Genomic DNA, 20,167 nt, shown 5'->3' with positions numbered 1-20,167 from the left:
CCAGAAAGACAGAGAGAGACATAGAGACAGAAAGCGAGAAATCACCCCCCAGGGGGGATGGCCATGCCGCAATCCCTTCTCCTCCATTCTCCTCTCGGGATCTTGGGCGCACACACACACGTGCCCGGTGTGAGTTTTAAGCTACCGGGTCTGGGATGCGAACCGCGGTTGACTACATGGGAGTCCAGCGACATAGCCATTACACTAACTGCTGGTTCCCCCAGCCAGCTCTTTGAAACCCCCGCATGGGCAACTCCACTGAGGCCGGGCTGGCTCCTGGACTTCCATGCTAGCTCCGTCCATCCATGGAGGCCAACTGCAAGCCTCCCGACCTCAGAGGGCAAGTCTCCATCGGGACAGTGAGGTGTAACTTGTCAGCCTCCCCTGAAACCAGCCCCTCTCCCCCCTTTTCTGGTGGCCAATAGGCACAAAGGTGTCTCAGCTAGTATACCATCTCAACATGTAGTAACTTCAGACAGCAGCTGAGTATTCAGTTCACAGCTCTGTAACCTACACTCAGGAGGGCGCTTCTTCCATCATGCTGGGCTTAGTTGTTCTTAACGGGAGGGCTTGGTGGCTGAGGACAGGCCCACATGGTCTCACCCTCCAGCAGGCTTGCTTGGGCATGTTCACACAGTGGCTGCATGGAGCTCTAGGAGGTCAAGCGAAAGCTGCGTGGCCTTGTGGCCTTGGCTCAGAATTCCTACAACGCCACTTCCACCATATTATTGACAATGACGGTTACAGGACAGCCCGGACTCAAAGGATAGGGAAACAATCTCTGCCCCTTCATAGGAGGAGTAGCAAAATCACATTGCAAAGGACGTAGATACTGGGAATGGAGCCCGGGGGCTGTTTCTGAATCTACAGTTGCTTCGTGCACAGATCCTTCGAGGCCTGTCTTTGTCTGTGAAATGAGGATAACGACATGGGATTGCTGTGAGAATTAGGTGACGTAATGAAGTACAATGCTCATCTCTAATGAGTGCTCCGTATCCTCTAAATGAATAATAATCACAATAGTAATGGTTATACCACTGACAGAAGGTGAGGAGGTACCTTTCTGTAGATTAACAAGCCCACGTGTCTGGTCCAAAGGACAGGGTAAAGCAGTTCTCTGTGTTTCCTCAGTGGCTTCTTAGTCCCTTCCCTGTCAGCCTAGAAAGGTCCTCAGGGAGCCCCTCCACATCCGCCTCTTCCTTTTTCTCTCCCCCTCCGCTCTGTGTCCATCATAGCCTTCGGTTTCCCTCTGACTCAGCCTCTTGCCCTTTGATAGAATGTGGAGTTGAGATGAGAGTCTGAACATCAGCTTCTGTGCTCGGGGGGCACAGAGGCCAGACCCTCCCACCTGCAGGACAGATGAGCCTCTCTTTTCCGAGGCCCACTGCTTCCAGTGTGAGTCACAGGTCATGCCGGACGTAGGCCAGCAGCCCTGTCTTTTGCTAGTATGGGGTACTTCCTACTGCATCGCTCTGCGTGGCATTACCCCAACAGAATCTCTGACTCTTCTCTTGCTCTGGCTTGGCATGGCCAGGGCTTCTGTGCCTAAAAGCCAAGCAGTCCCTGCCCTCTAGGATTCTAGTCAGATGCCAAGTGATTGCTGTCAGAAAGAACAGCCTGGCCTGCTTCCCGCCACCCCTCCTTCCCCATCTTGCCTCTTACCCAGAGACATCCCTGTCCCAGTTACCTACTGCTATCCGGCAAACCATTCCAAAAACTGTGCGGTGTAAAACCCCATTTCACTGTGCTCATCACTTCTGTGGGTCAGGAATTTAGATAAGAGGGCACTCTGGGGGTATCTTGTCCCTGCTCCACGATGTGGGCCGTTCAGGTAGCAAGATTTGAAGACTAGGGTGACTTGATGGTTGGGGGCTAGAGTCATCTGGAGGCATTTTCCCTCACAGGTCTGACGGCTGAGGCTGGCCAGGCTGGGAGCTCACTTAGGCTGTGGTCTGGGTCCCTTCCACTCGGTCTCTCCTGGAGTTTCTCATGCTGACCAGCTCGGCCTTCCTTATGGTAGGTGTTGCAGCCGGGTTAAGAGTGAGTAGCCAAAGAAGCAGGAAGCGAAAGTCATCATTCTGTCAAGATCTGAGCTAAGAAACCAGCCCAGGGCCACTTCTGTTGTATTTTGTTGGTGTGTTGGAGAGCACCGTTCTGAGGAAAGGCTATGGACCTACCGTTTCTCTCTTCTTTCTTATTTTTTGACAGATCTTGCTGCATTGCCCAGGCTAACTCAGACTTGTGGTCCTCCTGCCTCAGCTCCCTGAGTGGCTGGAATTATAGGCACACACCACCGCGGACAGCTGGACCTACCTTGGAAAAATTTACCAGAGGGAGTGTGAAAGCACCCCATCACGGGGGATGGTCATCCTACAATTTTTCTCTTGCATTTCTCTCTCCTGTTGGGATTTTGGGCACACACTGGCATGTCATCAGTGTGTTTTTCGAGTCTCTGGTACTATGACTCAGGCTGTACAGTTGGCCATGTAGGATCCGGCTGCTTTAACCACCGCGCCCCTGGCTGGCTTTGGACCTACCTCTTTTCTTTCTTTCTTTTTCGTTTTCTTTTCTTTTCTTTTTCCTTTTTTTTTTTTTTTTTTTAATAAGTATTTGTAGGGCCAACAGATGGCATGGTGGTTGAGGGCACTGGACCCCCACATGACTGACTGGTGGCTTGCTTTCTCACTTTCTTTCTCTCTTCCTCTCTCTTATTCTGTCCCTCTCTGGTTATTATTTATTATTAAAATAAATAAATAAAGTTAAATATAATAATTTTTGTTAAGATTTATTTATTTTAAATTTTATTTATTATCAGTTTAATTTTGACCAGAGAGAAAGGGAGAGTGAGAAAGCAAGCCACCAGGTCTGGAACTTGAACTGTGGTTGGCCATGTGGGAATCCAGTACCCCAACCACCACACCACCTGCCAGCCCCAATAACATAATTCTAAAAAAAAAAAAAAAGTTTTTGCCTTAGGGCCTGTGTGCTCTCTGGAGAAAGAGAGACAGACACAGTGAGAGAGAAAGTGAGAAGCCATCCCTAGGGGGATGGCTACTCCACAATCCTTCTCCTCCATTCTCCTCCCAGGATCTTGGCACACATGCAGACACTTCTGGTGTGATTTTCAAGCCACTGGATCTGGGACTTGAACCACTGTTGGCTGTGTGGGAGTCTAGTGACGTAACCACTCTGCTATCTGCTGGCCCCCGGACTTACCTCTTAATGGAAGAGTAGTAAAGGGTTTGGGGCCATGCTTTACAATCACCACACCTCCAGCTTAACACTTCTCTGGCTGATTTCATAACATGTTTCTGCTCTGAGTGAACATCGTTGATCAATCCCTTGACCAGTGTCTTCTCTCTTCTTCCCAAGAAAAGCTAGATTTTCCCTCATGAGTCTCTCCTCCTCAGGTAGCCTGGGACTGTAGCTTCAAGGGTAGGCTCAATTATTTAAGTCTATCAGCACATTCCATTTCCTTTGCCACATCATTGATTCGAGAATGGGCCTATGACCTGGGCAGACTGCTCTGGGAAAGTTTCAGGACTCTTGCTTGGAATGCTGGGACAGAAATATTCTGTTTCCTCCGGACACATGGTGTGTAGATCTGAAACCTGGAACTGCTGCAATCCTTTTGTTGCATGAGATAAAGCTCACAGCAGGGAAGGTAAGGCAGAGAGAGAGGGGGGACAGTGACCATGTCGAATCATAGCCAAGGAATCCAACCAACCCTGAACTCCTCATGGAAACAGTGACCCGTTATTAAACATTTCGTGTGTTTTAGGTCATTCATTTATTTATTTATATTAAAAACAGGGTCTCACCACGTCATAGTCCTGCCTCTGATCCCAGCTGGGGATGGTCCATACCAGTATGCCTGGCCTTCAGGTTGGACCAGGAGTCAAATCTGGGCCTCCCATGCAGTCCCAGCTTGCAGGGCACAGCATTTTAGCTCTATTTATTTATGTTTAAAGTTTGTTTATTCCCAAGAGACAGAGAGAGAGAGAGAGAGAGAGAGAGAGAGAGAAGGCACTCCCAGCAAGGTCCTCATGCCCTAACTTACCCCCAGCCTCAGCCGGCTGGTGTGCTCAGGGGGATCCTGGGATCCAAATTAAGGGACCTTTCCCTTACGGGCCCAGTTGCTTTCCACTTACTACCACCTGGCCCCCAGGTACTTGAAATGCACAATCTCTATTAAGCTTCACCCAGAGTCCTGACTATGGATATTATTATGGATGAAGAGGTTGGCCTAAGCAGGATGAGGAGACAGGCCTATAGAGGCAGAGTCACCGCCCAAATTCACACAGCCAGTAAATGATTAAGTCAGGAATAACACCCACATCCGACTCCTAGCTGTTGCACCATGCTGCCTCTCTGGCCTTTTCCAGTTACGAGAACCAACAAACCCCTTTATGATGTAAGCCCGTTTGAGTTGGTTACTTCCAGAATGAAGACCTCAGGGATAACCCCTTCCTGCAAGTATGGTATGCCCGTGTGGTCTAAGCAATGACGTCAGCTCTGCCTGGAGAAAACCCTCCCGAGCCTGATCCTGGGAGCCCTGGCAGGAAGTTGTCCTGGCACTGGAGCACACGCCAGGGCACCCCACAGGGCATGGCTCCAGGAAGGAGCAGGTGTGTTTGTCAGGTCTGTAGGGAGTCACCAGCCAGACAGGGAGCATCTAGGCGCCGTCCCACACAGGGCTCCTGCACCTTCCCTCCTTCCTCTGTGTCCTCTGGGAAGCTGGGGTGCCAGCGTCGCTGAGCCACGTCCCTTTCTGCTGTTGCTGTGTGGCCGCCTAAATGAATCCACAGTGGTTCCTCAAGGTCTCTTGGGACTGGAATCCTTTCCTGGCTTCTGAACCAGAAGCCTCAGTGTCCTCCCTCTCGTCTCACCTCCAGCAGGGGAGTCGAAGCTCGCAGTTGTCCCACTTTGCCTGGTTAACAGGGAATAACACCCTAGGAACGGGGTGGGACGTTCCATTTCAGTGGCATTCCTGAAGTTCAGGAACTTTTGTCGCAGCCCTGGAGTGGTCCCATGGCACCGTTTGTTTTTGATGTCAGGTGTCCGTGAGTCATCTGTCCCCGAGTTTGCTTGACTTTTGCACCGCTTTCTCTGCAGCCACCAACAGGCTGTGCTGGCACTCTGCACATTGGGATTTCAACAGGTGGCTATTTTTTTTTTTCTTTAACTGGAAAGAGAATTTGTTTTTACAGGAAGAAAAAAAGGCCATCTCTAATTCTGCCATGGCAAAACAATTGCATTTTGCTTAACACACTGCAGTTCTTGTCCACATACGTAAATATTTTCAATAGTCCCTACATAGTACACGGACTATTTTTGTAATCTCCCTTCAAGCACTTGCCCATTTTGCCGTGTAGTCATCACGATTGCAACGCTTACTGGCTCCATAAAACTGTGGCATATGGATATATACCAAGCCTCATGCTTCATGAGGCCGACACGGTGAACTTAGCAGTTTTCATTTCTTTTTAAAGGTAGCATGGGCCCAGCCATGGTTGTGTGTACTGCACTGTGCTCTGGATGACAGGCCCAGGTTTGATTCCCGGTCCAACCTAACAGCAGGCACTGTGGTGTGTGCCTATAATCCCAGCAACTCCGAGGGCTAAGGCAGAAAGACTTGGACAGAGCAAGATCATGACTTTAAAAAAAAAAAACAGGTGGTGTGAAGAATGGTGCCATTGGCTGCTAGCCACTCTAAGAGCAGGATGAATTGAGACCTTCAATTTCATTTTCTTTCCTATTTATTTATTTATTTAGAGAGATTTTTTGCTATAGGATGAGTGCATTCACCAGAGGGTCAAAGACAGAAAGCAAGAAATCGCCCTCCAGGGGGGATGGCCACACTACAGTCCGTTTTCCTGTTCTCCTCTCAAGATTTAGGGCAAGCATGCACACGTGCCTGGTGTGAGTTTCAAGCTGTGGGTCCAGGACTTGAACCGTGGTTGACGACGTGGGAATCCAGCATCTTCAACACTACACCACCTGCTGGACCTCCATATTCACAGTCAACAACTTACTTGTCAAAGCCTGCTCCAGTACTGCCTCTTGTGGAAGATTGCCTGAATCACATCCCCTTCCCAGTGTGGGCCCAGGTCCCTCCTCATGCTCCCTGCACCCCTTATTGAGTTTATTCTGTGTTCTAAGTACTTTACACACTTGTTTAATCCGCACACCCACACTGTGGAAGTGACTGCTATCATCATCTTAATTTAGCAGATGGGGAGACTGAGGTCTAGTGAAGGCACGTTGCTCTAGTCCGTCCCATTGCTAATACAGAGCACCCCTGGGTCTGGGTAATCTAAGAGAATAGGGTTTTGCAGCTCATAGTTTAGCTGAGTGTGTTCTGGACTGTTTCTCTCTCCTGTAAACCCACCAGGAGTCAATCACAGGGCTCCGCCCTCATCACTGACTCACTTCCTACAGCCCCACCTTTGGATACCACAGAGGTACTGAGTTTTCTAATCCCTTCACAACTAAGTCTCAATACATGAATTTTGAGAAAGAACACAGACCATAGCACACACGATTTGTCAAATGCTCACAGCTCATCTGTGGTGTTGCCGGGATTCAGACCCTGGCATTCAGAGCCAGAGCCTACGTCGATGCCTGCAGTGTTATCCTGCCTCCCTGCCTCAGCCATTCTTCTAGGACTGACAACACAGCATGGTGTTCAGTGAATTATTTGTTTCTCTCACTCCCCTGTGAGGCCCTCGAGGGCTGGGACACTTTTTGCTTTGGTACACGTGGATTTGGCCTAGGTCTTGGCCCCCAAGGAAGTGCTTCATAAATGCTAGCTGAATACATGGAAAGTGAGCGAGTGACATGAATTGGGCATGATTTATTTAAATTTTTATTTATTTCAGTTTTAAAAATCGTTTATTTAACTTTATTTTTAAATATTTGCTTTAGGGCACATGTGCTCACGAAGAGATAGTGAGAAAGCAAGCCACCAGGTCCAGGACTCACACTGCAGTTGACCGTGTGGGAGTCCAGCACCCCAACCACCATGCCACCTGCTGGCCCTGAAGTGGATATGATTTTAAGGGGGAGCCATGTCTTAGTTCAGGCTGCCATAGCAAGAATAACACAGACCAGGTGGCTTCAATGACAGACATTTATTTCTCACAGTTCTGGAGACTAGGAAGTTCGAGATCACAGTGTTAGCCTGGTAGAGTCTGGTGGGGGCAGCTTCCTGATTTGCACATGCCAGTCTTTTCATCTTATAAGGGAACCGACCCTATTATGGAGGCTGCAACCCCATGACCTCATTCAAACCCGGTAACCTCTAAATACCAACATGTGGGGTCCAATGAGTCAGCACATAAGTAGGGCAGGGGCATGCAAACATCCAGCCCATAGCAAGGCAACTTTGTACCCAGGAACGCTTCCAGGCCTGCATGGCATGATGGGATATGTTCTGCTACTTCCTGTGATACACATCGGGGTCCACCGAGGCCTCGCTGTTTGAAGGCTGGGTGCAGGGAATGCTGTTCTCCCACGTACCCAGTGTGTGTGACCACAGCTTGGGCCCAGAGGCCAGCTCTCCGTAGCACTTCCTGTGGTCGCTCATACCTGACTGTGCGGTTCCAGGGTTCCTGGCACACACTGGGTGCTGGAGATACGAGGCAGCCTTTGCTCCTTGAGTGGATGACAGAGTGACTCAGTTTTACCAAGCTTGATGCTGAACACATGACAGGCACTTCGCAAATGTTATTTGGGCAAGCAGACGAGGTTCAGTCGAGAACCCGGATGTCTCAGTCTAGCACTCATGGAGTAAAGACACCATTAAGACAAGAGGTCGCCTCAGGGGTCCCTGCTCTGATGCAGCAGTGTCCCTGGAAGAGCTGCCTCTGGGCTCATTGTGTTGCAGGCTCTCTTGGCAGTTGGTCTCAGAGGGCTCCCTGGCCGCTGTACCCTTAGGCAGAACCCCTCTCTGTTTTTAATTTCAGTGTCTATCCACCCATGAAAATATCATCTTGTCAGGCTGCAAATTCTAAGGAGATGGAAGCTGTGATGTCTCTTCTAACAAATGTCACCACTGCCGCCCTTACCCATCTTTCCACCTGACTGGCTAACCTCCCCCAGCCTGTGGGATGTAGGAAGGACAAAGCTGAGGTGACAAGAGCCTCAGTGTTATCCTGTGTCCCCTTGCCCTGGTCATTACACATGCCCCCCCCCCACCACCACACACACACACACACACACACACACACACACACACACACACTCTATCTCATCTCCTCAATTCACCTTCTGGCAATTTAACCCAGAAGGTGTCATGACAAGGGACCAAGTCAGGGAACAGAGAAATTCTATGTGGTTAAATTCTGCTTAGAGTAAACTTTTGGGGGAGACCCTGGGGGGTTCCTGTGACCTCTGCAGAGACCTAGGGTGTCCACTTCTGCTCTGCAGCTCACCAGCCTATGATGCGCAAACAGGCCAGGAGCTTGTCAGAGACCCAGGGGAGGTACAGGTGGAGGTAGAGGAGGCTTGCCAACAGCACAGGGAGGTCTCCCAGCACCATTAATAGCAGTCATCAGCTCCGGGCAACTTGGCCTCCAGTGGAACCATCAGTCCGATGCCACCTCAGGGGCACTGGGAGGGCTGGAGGAGACTATTCCTGGGTTCTTCAGGAGGAAGGACAATGACAGATGTATTTGTGACAGCCATGGGAGGGTCCCTGACCTCCTCCCTTTATTTCCCAGAGCCTTGGCCGTTGGAAAGCAAAGGCCCTGTGGGCCAGCTGCAGCTGCAGACAGGCCCGCAGATGGCTGCCCACCCAGGTCTCCCTGTGCACCTCTTACTAGTTGGAAGACTTCCACCCACTGTCTTCTCTCAAGCTCCTCTGTCCTCCCATGTATAGGCAGGCCCCCGGCATTTGCCGGGGACCCAGGGAAGGAGGGAGTGTTCACTCTGAGCTGGCGCTTCCTGACTGGGCAGAGGAGAGAGGAGCCCTGGGAGGGCATTAGCAGCCAGGCCAGGGTGAAGTGGCTTGGGACGCTGTACACCCTCCCTCTGCTGGGCCAGAAGGCCTACCTGGCTGCCCTTCTTTATTTGTCTCCCATGAAACCCATGCTTGGAAAGATTTCACTCCCTCATCTCTGGCAGATCTGGGGTGGAAAAATGGCCACTAGGAGCAGGGGAGAACCTCTAGTTACTGCACTGAGAGGATGGAATTCTGACCAACCCTGATAAGTTCATTGTTCCAGTGGGAGATGGGGCCTCAGTAGGGTGTGTGTGTTCTTTGTAAGAAGTTCATTCATTTATTTCCTCTGAGAGAGAGAGAGAGCTCCCAATAGGTACTGGCACTGCGGTCCACCCCGTCACAGCCAGCCCTGGGTCATGGGCAAGCGCATGCCTAGTGCACACAGGGAGGTCTCTGGACTTGAACCAAGAACCCTCCAATGGGGCATTGCCTTGCCGAGTGTTATGTGTACCTCTGGGCCACTATCTGACCTCAAAGCCTTATCTGTGTTTTCTGGAACGTTGAAAACCATTTACAGCCCCATTTTTAACACTGGTCTAGGGTAGATTGACCCAGGGCTATGATAAGAAGTGGCCTGCAGAACACTAAGGGTAGACAGGATGATGAAAATGCTAGAACTGGCCATGTTTTGCCTTGTACTATCCTCTGTTGGTTTTATATGCTGTGTCCACTTCGCAAGTTCTTACAGAAGCGTGCTGGGTCTACAGAACACTTTCTGAGTGTATGACTTGGTGCAGTTCCAGAAGAGAATGCAGCCACTCCCAGACTGATGCTTCCTTCAGTTTCACCTTCCTCTCCCACACGGCACAGCTTTCCCCTGTACCGTGTTCCCAGGGACCAGGCTGTAAGGGTGACAGTGCCTTCAGGCAGTCCATGTAAACACATGCCATCCAATATCATTTGCCCCATTTTTTTAGAGAGAGATTTTTGCTATAGGTGTGTGTGCTTGCTGGAAAGACAGAAAGAAAGTGAGAAATCACCCCCTCCCCAGGGGGCATGGTCATGCTGCAAGACCTTCTCCCTTCTCCTCCATTCTCCTTCAGGATTTTGGGAACCTATGCACATGCTCCCAGCGTGACTTTTAAGCTTCCAGGTTCAGTACTTGAACCAGGGTCAGCCATGTAGGAGTCTAGCACATTAACCACTAAAAAAGTGGCTCCAAGCCACTTTTCAAGGCTACACTGGTTTTGTGTTCTGGGGACTTTTTTTTCTTAAAAAAATTTTTTTAAAATTTATTTCCTTAGAAGTTACAGAGAGATGATCACTCACACAGGGTCCCACACTGCCACCCTCCCAGTCACTGCCAGCCTGGATCTCAGGAGGGCACGCGCATGCTCAGCATGCCCAAGGATGCCCCAGGATACGAACCTACCACCCCTCCCATGTGGGTCCAGTTGCATCACCTCTCTCTGCTAGGGGGCAGAAGGCCCACTTCTCTTCCCTTCCTTATTTTGCTTTTATGACACCCATTCTTGGAAAGATTTCCTTCATAATAAATTCACTCCCCCATCTCTGCAGATCAGAGCTGGCCCCTGTGTTTTTAGGATTTGTATCCAGAGCATTTGTGAATGTGGGGTCAGTTTTCTTTCCTTTTGCACAATCATGAAAAGGTGATGACTGGACCTGCTGAATTAGGATCTCTGGCTGGTGGGGCCCAGGAAGGTGTATTTTTTGCAGAACCTCTATCTCTTCTTTCTCATTGCCCCCCACCCCGGTCCAAAGTTTGAGAATCAAAGCTTCACAGGACTGAATTTGACCTTAAACGTGGTCCACCATTTATCTTACTGTAGCCCTAATCTAGAAGGAGACCTCATTTCTTAGGACGTGGCTTGCCTTTCTAAATTGGTCATAAAGCCAGACCCAGGGCTCTCTCACATTTCCTTCCTGTCCTGGAAGCTCACATTTGTTCAGTAGTTTCCAAAAGAAGGCTGTGCTCAGCTGGCCTTCCCTGGGATGGCACACATTCGTGACTGCAGAGCCACCTGCAGGTGACAGCTGGAACCAGACTTGACCGGTGGCCCAGGTCCCAGGGGCACGTATTTCAGCATCAGCGACTTCAGAAGACAGCTCTGCCCTTGTCCTGAGCTCTGAGAGGCCTGGAAAGCCCTCTCCTGACCCAGCCTCTTCCACACCTCCCCCGTGCATATGAGAAAAGCCGACCTCAGAACTCAAGGGATGGTTCTATCTCTTGGGAGCAGTGCCACCCCCCTCCCCCCACGGGGAGAGTGGGCAAGGGGCTCTCCTCAGAGGGCAAGCCCAGAGAAGCTCTTTGGGACTTCCAGGACAAAAATGGACAGACCCATTCCCCTTCCTGCTGCCTATGCCCGCTGCTGTTGGCCAAGCCTTGGCACCTCCTGGAGCAACATGCCCCAAGCCCAGTCTCTCCAAACCCAGTCTCCCAGCTCTTCTGCAGAGAACACTCTCCCCGCTCAGCACTGAGTCACGTGGTGGGTGCTGGTGGATGGCGTGAAAGTCCAGAATCATGAACTATAACGTGTGGTTTTCTGGTTCTGTATCTGTGAGGCGAATTCCTCCACCCCTCAGAGGAAGGGTTTTCAAACCTGGTTGTCCATTAGTATCAGCTGGGGGGATGTTTGTTTCGTTTCAGTTTTTGAAAGCTTATTTGTTCTATTAGAGAGAGACAGAGAGGAACCATCAAATTTATGCCATGATCCTCTCCCAGCCTCAGCCAGCCCAGCCCATGGCACATGCAGGCATGCCCAGAATGTACAGAGAGCTCGGGGTGCAAACTCAGGACCTTCCCAGGCCGGCCCGGCATTGCAGAACATTATATGACCATAGCACCACCAGCTGGACCCTGTTTTAATCTTTTTTAAACAAGTAATTCCTTGTCCCATCCCTGCACCATCGGTGGTCTCTGGAGGTGGGGCCCTGGAACCTGCCTTTTTGTAAACATTGGTTTGAGAATTCTGGTGCATAAACTGGTTTGCTTGGGACCTCCTCTTCATCCACTTATCCCCAGTCTGGTCTCATCATCCTCACCCCTCCCCTCCCCTGGCCACTTCTCAGCAGATAAGCTCCAGATTCTCTCACTGAAGAGAGTGGTCCTGAACCCACACCTCCATTCCCGCTGCAGACCTCTCATATTGGCTCAGGTCCCTGCTGAGGTCACTCCTGGCCTTCTCAACCCATGACTTCACCTGGAATCACTGACCGTCACTGCAGCAGGTGATCCTGCCTCTGCTCCATTTTCTCGGAGACTCCTCTCCTGGCCCTGGGACCCCGTCTCCTGGCTTCTCTGGTCCTTCTCCTTTTCTTACTCCCCCCTAAGATGGTGACTTCCTCTAGGGTCTTTCCTGAATTTCATTCCCGTCCAGTGTGATCTCATTCATTCCTGGTTGACTTTCGCCACCTGAAATTGACCCCTCCCAAAGACATGGTGCCTCTGTTTCCCATTCTGGGTGGTGTTTCCACCCTCACCACCAATTGTGGGAAGCCAGAAACCCAGACTTATTTGGGGGCCCCTCTGCTCCCTTATCCCGGCAATCAGCAGGTCCCCCAATCTGGAGATGCCACCTCCTTATCTTCCAAAGCGTTCCTCCTCTCTCTGGACCCCCTCCCCAACCCTCATAGGGCTACCCACTGCAGGACTCCAGAGCAAGGCCCTCGGGGCCCTCCCTGATCTGCCTCTGCCCACTTCAGCCTGACTTTGTAGTTGACGACGTTTTCATTGCAGTGTGAGCCAGCCTGTTTCTCGGCCCTGCTCTGCACCTGCCCTGTGTCTAGCTCCCTGCACCACTCAGTGTCCCCTGTGCACGCTGAACCCTGGACACATGCCACACTGTCACGGGCTGCTCTTCCCCTCCTGTTCCCTTGATAGGCCCCTGTCAGCTTCCTGGACTTCCATTCAATCACTTGGTCCCTTACGACATCTTTCTTTATTCAGCCAAACAGACTTCGTCCCTGTTCCTTGTGTGACCCAGTGTTCCCATCAGAATGTGAGCTCCTGGGCAGGGTGGGCCAAGTCCTCATCACCTGTTTGGGCTCTGCCTTCCCAGGACCCAGCACTGGCATATGGCTGCGTGCAGTGGAGTAAATTAAACTAACACGTTGCCGTTGGGTAGAGCTCTAACGTGCAAGACTCATTTAAAATAATTAGCACCTCTTCATAAGAAAATGTGCTAAAAATCATTCTTTAAGCTTACTGCTGAAGAGATTGAAACAATGTTTTTATATTTTAAATCCATTCATTTCATCCTTACCTTCAGCACATGTTGCCTTGCATGACAAAAGTGACGTGCTGCTGGAGCCAGCAGGTAGTGTGGTGGGTAAGGTGGCTGGATCCCTTAAGGCCAATGGCGTAGTTCAAACCCTGGACCCGGTGGTTTGAAAAACATGCTGGGTGTGGGCCAGCAGGTGGCATGGAGGTTAAGGTACTGGATCCCACATGGCTGACTTTGCAGTGGGTACTTTCAGTGGACCCAACCCCCTGCTGACAAGTGACTTTTCTTTAATTGCTGCCTTCACAATATCACTCTCTTTGTGGGAGCTTGGTTCCTGCGAGTGATGGGCCTACCCTTATCCCGGCATTCAGAGCTCTCCACAAACGGCCCATGTCAGTCCTCCCATCACCCTTATCACCTCCTCATGTCACCCCCTCCTGTCCCTACACTACCTTTTCCCTCCTCCTCCCAGGGAAGAGACTGGAGCTCAAGACCCAGCACCATTGCCTTCACCTCTGCAAAGGTGGCCAGCCGCTAGCTCCCTCTCTTCCATCAAGCTCGCTGCACCGTGGGCTCCCGAGGGCAGGGATGGAATTAGCTTTCTGAGTGAGCCAGCCTCTAGAGACGTAAGAGTTACAGCCCAACCTCATCTCCCAGAAGGGGCTCTCCTCAGAGGGCAAGCCCAGAGAAGCTCTTTGGGACTTCCAGGACAAAAATGGACAGACCCATTCCCCTTCCTGCTGCCTATGCCTGCTGCTGTTGGCCAAACCTTGGCACCTCCTGGAGCAACATGCCCCAAGCCCAGTCTCCCCAAACCCAGTCTCCCAGCTCTTCTGCAGAGAACACTCTCCCTGCTTGCAAATACTCTGTGCCCCTGGATGGAAGTTCATCGGATGGGGGTAGGAAACTAGCTTTGCCTTCTGTGTCTCCCACAGGGCCACCCGGGCTCTGTGCCAGGAACGCAGAAGTGTCAGTTATTGGGTTAGTTATCAATCTGTAGTTCTCATGCTTTAGTGAGCAATTACCATTTCTTGGGAGGAGAGGCAACACTTGTTTAGAAATGCAGATTCCTGGGTGCCCCTTAGCTATCCGGTAGGTCTCAGGTAGGATCAACAGATACCAGGGTGACAATGAAGGGGGTCTGCAGATACACTTGACGTGGATTGTCCTTCTCCGGAAGCCCAAGACCTCCCATGTGGACCAAGCACCGTGACAGGGGCTGGAGGCATCGAGGTGAATGAGACAGCCTGGGAACTCAGGTCAGTGGCAGCTGTTAAGAGGAGGCATGATTGACATCAGCCCATGGACTCAGACATTCTTCAGCCTTGGGTCAGAGGCCTGAGGGCTTGAGTGGGAGCAAAGGCCACATCTAGAATTCAGGATGAGCCAGCACAGCTGGGCAGGGAAGGACCAGATACCAGAGTTCAGAGAGGTGGCAGCTCCCTTCAGGATAGGAACTGAGAATTAGGAAAGTGAGAATGGTTCCTAGGCCACTGGCTGATCTCCCTCATGCCCTGCTTTCTGGCCTGGGCCTGCTTTCACCAGGTCACCTGCACCAGTGAAGCAGTGCAGGCAGCAGGAACATGGCTGTTGACCTCAGCCAGCAGTGGGTGCCTGCCTGTGCTGGTGATCTCGGACAAGACTGTCTCTGTGTAAGACAGAGTGATAGCTGGGTAACGGCCCCAAGGGCATCCACATCCTAACCCTCAACCCAAGTTACCTTATGTGTAAGAGGGACCTTTACAGGTGAAATGAAGGCTCTTGAGCAATGGGAAGGTTATCCTGGATTATCCACATGAGACCTGAACATAATCACAAAGGTCCTTGAAAGAGGGAGGCAGGTCAGGATAGAGACACAGCTGTCCTTGACGGAGAAGCCTCCAGAAGCAAGCAGCCCCCATCACCCACTAGAGACTGTTCCAATCTCTGGAGCCATAAAGAAATACGGTTGTGCTGCACCATGACACGACTGTGGTATGTCGTTGCAGCCATCGGAAACTAATACAGACGGGGAGAACAAGGACTACCTTGCAGGGTTTCTGCCTGTCCCAGGGGCTGTGTAGGAAGAGCCTGGCTTGAGTAAAAACTCGGTGAACGTCGTGTTAGCCATGGAGGCAATTAGTAGCCGGAGAAGGGAGTGTGAACGCACCCACCGTTTTGGGTCCCACCTCTGAACTCTTAGGCCCTTGGAATCTTGGCTGCATATGGTTGCTACCTTTTTGAGCTGAAGGTGGCGCCCTGTTGCTCCCTGGCAGGACTGCTTGTCATAGGTCCCCTAAAGGCCGTTGGCAACCATACCTCTCCGCCTGGACCACTGCCTCTCCAGCACAGAGACAAGAGGGTGGAGTCTGAGCCAGGACATGGCCGCTCTCTCAGAGCTTTTGGAGGGTGGGCAGCTGGGCCCTAGGCCAGTGATGAGCACCATGCCCCTGTCTCCTAGGCCCTCTGAACAGTGTCCCATCTGGCCTCTCACAGGGACGTTCGTCTCGGCCTTCACCGTGCTCTGCGGGGCCCGCACTGACCTCCCGGACAGACACGTGTGCTGCGTCTTCTGGCTGAACATCGCGGCGGCCCTCATCCAGATCCTCACGGCCATCGTCATGGTGGGCTGGATCATGAGCATCTTCTGGGGCATGGACATGGTCATCCTTGCCAGTGAGTAGCTGTCTGCATGGCCTCCTGGGCGGGACTGGGAGGGCAGGGACTAGGGGGCATGGGAGTCCATCATGGCCAGCCAAGAGCCCGCTCACCCCTAGGAGAGGTGCCCTCCAGAGCTTCCTGTGCCCTAGTCACTAGGGCCCTTGGCTGCTTGGTGCAGGGACCTCACCCCAGCATGCCCGGGTCGGGTACTGAGAGGGCAGTACGAGTGTATGGCAGAGTCCTCCTTGGCATGGATCTGAGCTTGCAGGCATGGCTAGAGAGGTAGGGAGTCCAGTCCAACAGCCATTGTGATTGTCAAGGAAGCCAAATGGCAAAACTGGGTGACGGTGGCACGGCCTGGTGTGCTCACCCCCCGTGTCCACGGTTCCCTGTCTCCATCGTGCAGTTTCCAGAAAGAAGGAAAAGGCCACTTGGTGTATTTGCCCACAGGAAACCCTATGCTGTGATTTTTACAGCATGTACAGAGTGATTCCTCCTCCTTTGAAATTAAGTTCTTTGTTGGTGCCAAAGCCTCGCCATTCCTCATCTGTGTTGAGTGGCCTTTTATCAACCATGTAATGCAAACTTGATTAACACATACAGCTGTTTCGTGGAGGAGCTTAAAATTGCAAAATCAAGTTTTTCAAAGATAACTTGATACCTAAAAATCCCCCAGCAAAGTCTTTAAACAGACATCACCTGTTCTACGCAACTGATCACGTCTCGCTGCAGTTTTCCATGTCCCATCTCCTCCTTAGGGTGCGGTTCCTCACAAGCAGGACCACACGTCTCTCCTCAGGTACCCCATCCACTGCCCCATGCTCTTACTTGTCCTGCACTCGAAAACCCAGTCATAGGTGGAACGTCAGTGCTGAAAGTCAGCTGTGGCAGGTGCGGATAGCAAAGGCAGGGGAAACCCTCTTGATATTTCCACCTTCCCCACGGCCTCTGTTTTCAGACTCTTTTCTCTTTCTCTTTTGCTTCTCTTCTTCCTGCTTGCCTCCCATCTCTGCGTTGCTGCAGTTTCCCAAGGTGAGCCTGTCCACGGATGCGCAGCCTCACGTCCGGGGCTGTCTGGGGCCCTGCTCTCCCCTGGGGCCTTACCCTGCACACAAACACCCTACTCTCCCGTTGGCCAACAGGCTCTTATTTTTAGCATTTTGTTTTGGAAAATGTTTAAACACGAACAGAAGGAGAGAGTCCGACCTAGTGAGGCCCGAAGTGCCCACACCAGCTCCAAGCTTGTCCGTTGGTGGCCACTTGTCTATGACTTCGTGATTCTCCCCTAGCCCCTGCACTTGATTATTAGCACCTAAAATTGATGAGCAAGTTGCCAGATGAAAGGAAAAATACAGTCCACTGCAGCTCCTCTGCACGCCAGGGCTGAGTTACCCAGCCTACAGTGCGGAACTGCTTAGCGGATTCCGTTCCTGTCATTTCGGCCCTAAATACTTTGGTGGGTATTTCTTAAAAAGATACACAAGGGGCCAGCAGGTGGCATAGCAGTTAAGGTGCTGGACTCCCACCTGGTTGACTGTAGTTCAAGTGTCGGACCTGGTGGCTTGAAACACGCTGTGCACATGTATGTGCATGCCCAAAATCCAGAGAGGAGACTAGAGAAGGAGTTACAGTGTGGCCATCCCCCTGGTGGGCAGTGTGATTTCTTGCTTTCTGTATCTCTGTCTCTCCAGTGAGTGCATGCGCCCTATAGAAAAAAATCTCTCAAAAAAAAGGGGGGGTGGGTGGAAAGATACACAAAACCCTTTCACAGCCAAATAAGTAGCAACAAATTCTTAATCTCAACAGTGTTCAAACGTTCCCAATTCTCGTCATTATCAATAGGCTTTCAAAGGCACAAAATCCTCAGCACCTTTACCTGTCATATCAACCAAGGCTGAGCACAGGCTACTCCCTCCTGTCTGCTATCTCCCTCCATTCTTCCTTCTCTCCATCCACCTTCTCAATGCCCAATTCTTGGGGATGCCACTTTCTCCCCAGGCTCTGCACTGGACAACCACACCACCCAGCTTCACAGGGCCACTTTTATTCAGTGGTTTTCGGGGTGTGGATTCAGGAGCACATGCATAGCTGCTGCTCCCACCCCAAAGACTCTCCTCTCGTATATTCTAGTACACCCGATATCCCACAGTTCTGGATTCATTTTTGTTTGTTTCCTATTAAAAAGTCTAAGCCCTTGGAAGAGTCGGGCCCCGATGGTAGCAGTCGTTTACACCACACTATTTGAGTCCGTGAGCTTATTCTGGCCTGGGGGGCCCCCCTTGAGGCATCCTGAAGGAAGCAGTTGTCTAACTGGCTGACTGTCCTGTTTTGTTTTTTTTTTTCTGCACAGGCTACAAGGAGCAGGGCATTCCACAGCAGCTGTGAGCCCGAGGGAGCCGCCGGGGATGCCCAGGGAGTCCTGTGAGGGCTGCTCCAGGCAGCTTTGGGCACAAAGACCTTTACATGTTCTCTTCTGCCGTTTCCTGGATTTGGGGTGGAAAGGGGGTATTTTAAAAATATTATTTATTTTGAAAATGCATCTGCTTTACTCTGCAGGCTCTGAGGGCTGCCAGCCCCTCCTCCTGCTCTGGAAAGCAGTGTAGGTGCAGGCACGCAGAGCTTCAGGGAGTGGGGTAGACAGGGGTGCTGACGGGGAGGCCGATGCTCTGGCAGGCTCATCCCTCCTGGCAGGGCCCGCTTCCCACTGCAAGAGCACAGTGGAGCTGCTGGGCTGGGCTGCAATGGGCCCTGGCTGGGTGAGCAGGGCTCACCAAGGGCGACTGTGGTGACATCTCCTCTGTGTTCCCTCCCCTTGCCTCAAAAATCTGGTGCCCTGAGTGTTTAATCTCTGATCCTTTGGGGGGGGCTGCACCAGCATGAGGGTGAGACCCCGGCCCAGTGCGGGAAAGCCCAAGGTATCTACGGCCAGCCCGAGGCCAAGGAGAGGGAAGCCCATCTCTTGGGCTACCCTCCCTGACCGCGCCCCTGCCTCCTGGCCATCAAAATCTAAGGGCTGAGTATGTTTTGACCTTCATTTCCCTGAGAAGGAAGGCAGCGGGGTGGAACTGTTGGAGCGGTCAGATGTTCACACACGAACGACCAGACCGAGGTGTGCATGGGCACGGGCTGGCAGCCTTCGCATCGCGCTTAGCACCACTTCCGGCCACACTCCTTCTTCTGAAATCCTGGGGGCCAAGTGTGTCTCTGCATTCTGAAATTAAGGATTGGAGAAAGGTGACATGATCCATTGACCATGTATTTCCGACCACTCTGGCGGTCTGGAACATCCCTGCCACCATCAAGCATGTGAATATATCTGCAGATAAACGTGGGAATCGTCAGGTTCATTGTAAATAACCTCCCTTCAGTTCAGGGCAGGCTTTACCACCAAATAAGTTATAAGGAAGAACTTAGCATTTGAGAGTTTTAGGGTTTCAGAATTGCGAAGCAATTGGATGGGACTGTGACTCTCAATGTGAAATCTCGCTTGCGAACGGATGCAGTAGAGAGTGAAACTGTTCACGCAGCCCAGGGTTGCCTCCAGTTGCAAAGGGACCACTGAGCCCCTTAGGGAGCTCCTATGTAAGTGACTGTTATACAGTGAGAGCCCTAACGGAAGGAGAAGCCAAAAGAAGTTGTCCAAGCTCTTGCGGATCGGGCATCCATCTGAAATTAGAGAAAGGAGACTGAGCATTGTAATATGAGATGGTCATTTACATGCATTTTCTTTTTCATTCTTTTTTTATTCTAATAGAGCTGACAGGTGGGACTGGCCCAAAGTCAAGTTTCTGACCCTCGTGGCATTGTGCCATGAAGCATGTCCTTCTTCCAGGGGCTCTTCTTTCTTGTCTCTCAGAGACTGGCAGGACTCAGCCAGGACTAGAGAGGGGACCTGCCTGGCCACCTTCTGCAGAGCTGGGTGGGAGCATTGGGGAAGCCACGCCCACCCACACCAAGTCCTGCCTTTCTAGTTACTGGCCTGCAGAGGAAGCAGGTCTCAGGCTGCCTGCAGACCTTGCGCGCTGTCTGCCCTTGGTTTGCTGAGTGTCTCGTCCCTCTTCATCGCCGCCTGGCTGGGCTGTGCTCTTTGAACTCCCTAGCTGTGTCTTCATCTCTTCCTGCCCTTCCTTCTCCCCCACCCCAGCCCAGCCCTTTGCTGCTGCTTTCCTACTTGAAAGCCTCTCTGTCTCAAAGGCGTGGGCTCAGATTTAGTTTTATCCGAAAAGTCAGAACCTTTCATCGTGTGAAGACAACATCTTCCAGGCTGGCAGCTCGCTGCTCTCGAGGAAGCTGCGTCAGAGCGCGGAGCCTCCCGGGATCCGATGAAGCAGCTTGAAGC

General features: G+C 51.6%; 1 protein-coding gene across 1 annotated transcript in view; it reads left to right on the top strand.

The window, feature by feature from the left end:
* Window positions 1–20,161, top strand: part of STUM (stum, mechanosensory transduction mediator homolog) — an 82,470-nt gene extending 62,309 nt beyond the window's left edge. The window contains exons 2-4 of the mRNA XM_014591126.1: window positions 15,664–15,843; window positions 16,852–16,860; window positions 18,179–20,161. Coding sequence (XP_014446612.1) covers window positions 15,664–15,843; window positions 16,852–16,860; window positions 18,179–18,213 — 224 coding nt within the window. The 3' untranslated portion in view covers window positions 18,214–20,161. The remainder of the gene's footprint in view (window positions 1–15,663; window positions 15,844–16,851; window positions 16,861–18,178) is intronic.
* The last annotated feature ends 6 nt before the right edge of the window (window positions 20,162–20,167 follow it).

The sequence above is a fragment of the Tupaia chinensis genome, unplaced genomic scaffold (assembly GCF_000334495.1).
Source record: "Tupaia chinensis unplaced genomic scaffold, TupChi_1.0 Scaffold000532_1, whole genome shotgun sequence".
Taxonomy (NCBI): Eukaryota; Metazoa; Chordata; class Mammalia; order Scandentia; family Tupaiidae; genus Tupaia; species Tupaia belangeri.
The sequence above is the reverse complement of the archived record's forward strand: the minus strand, read 5'-3'. Positions and strand labels throughout refer to the sequence as shown.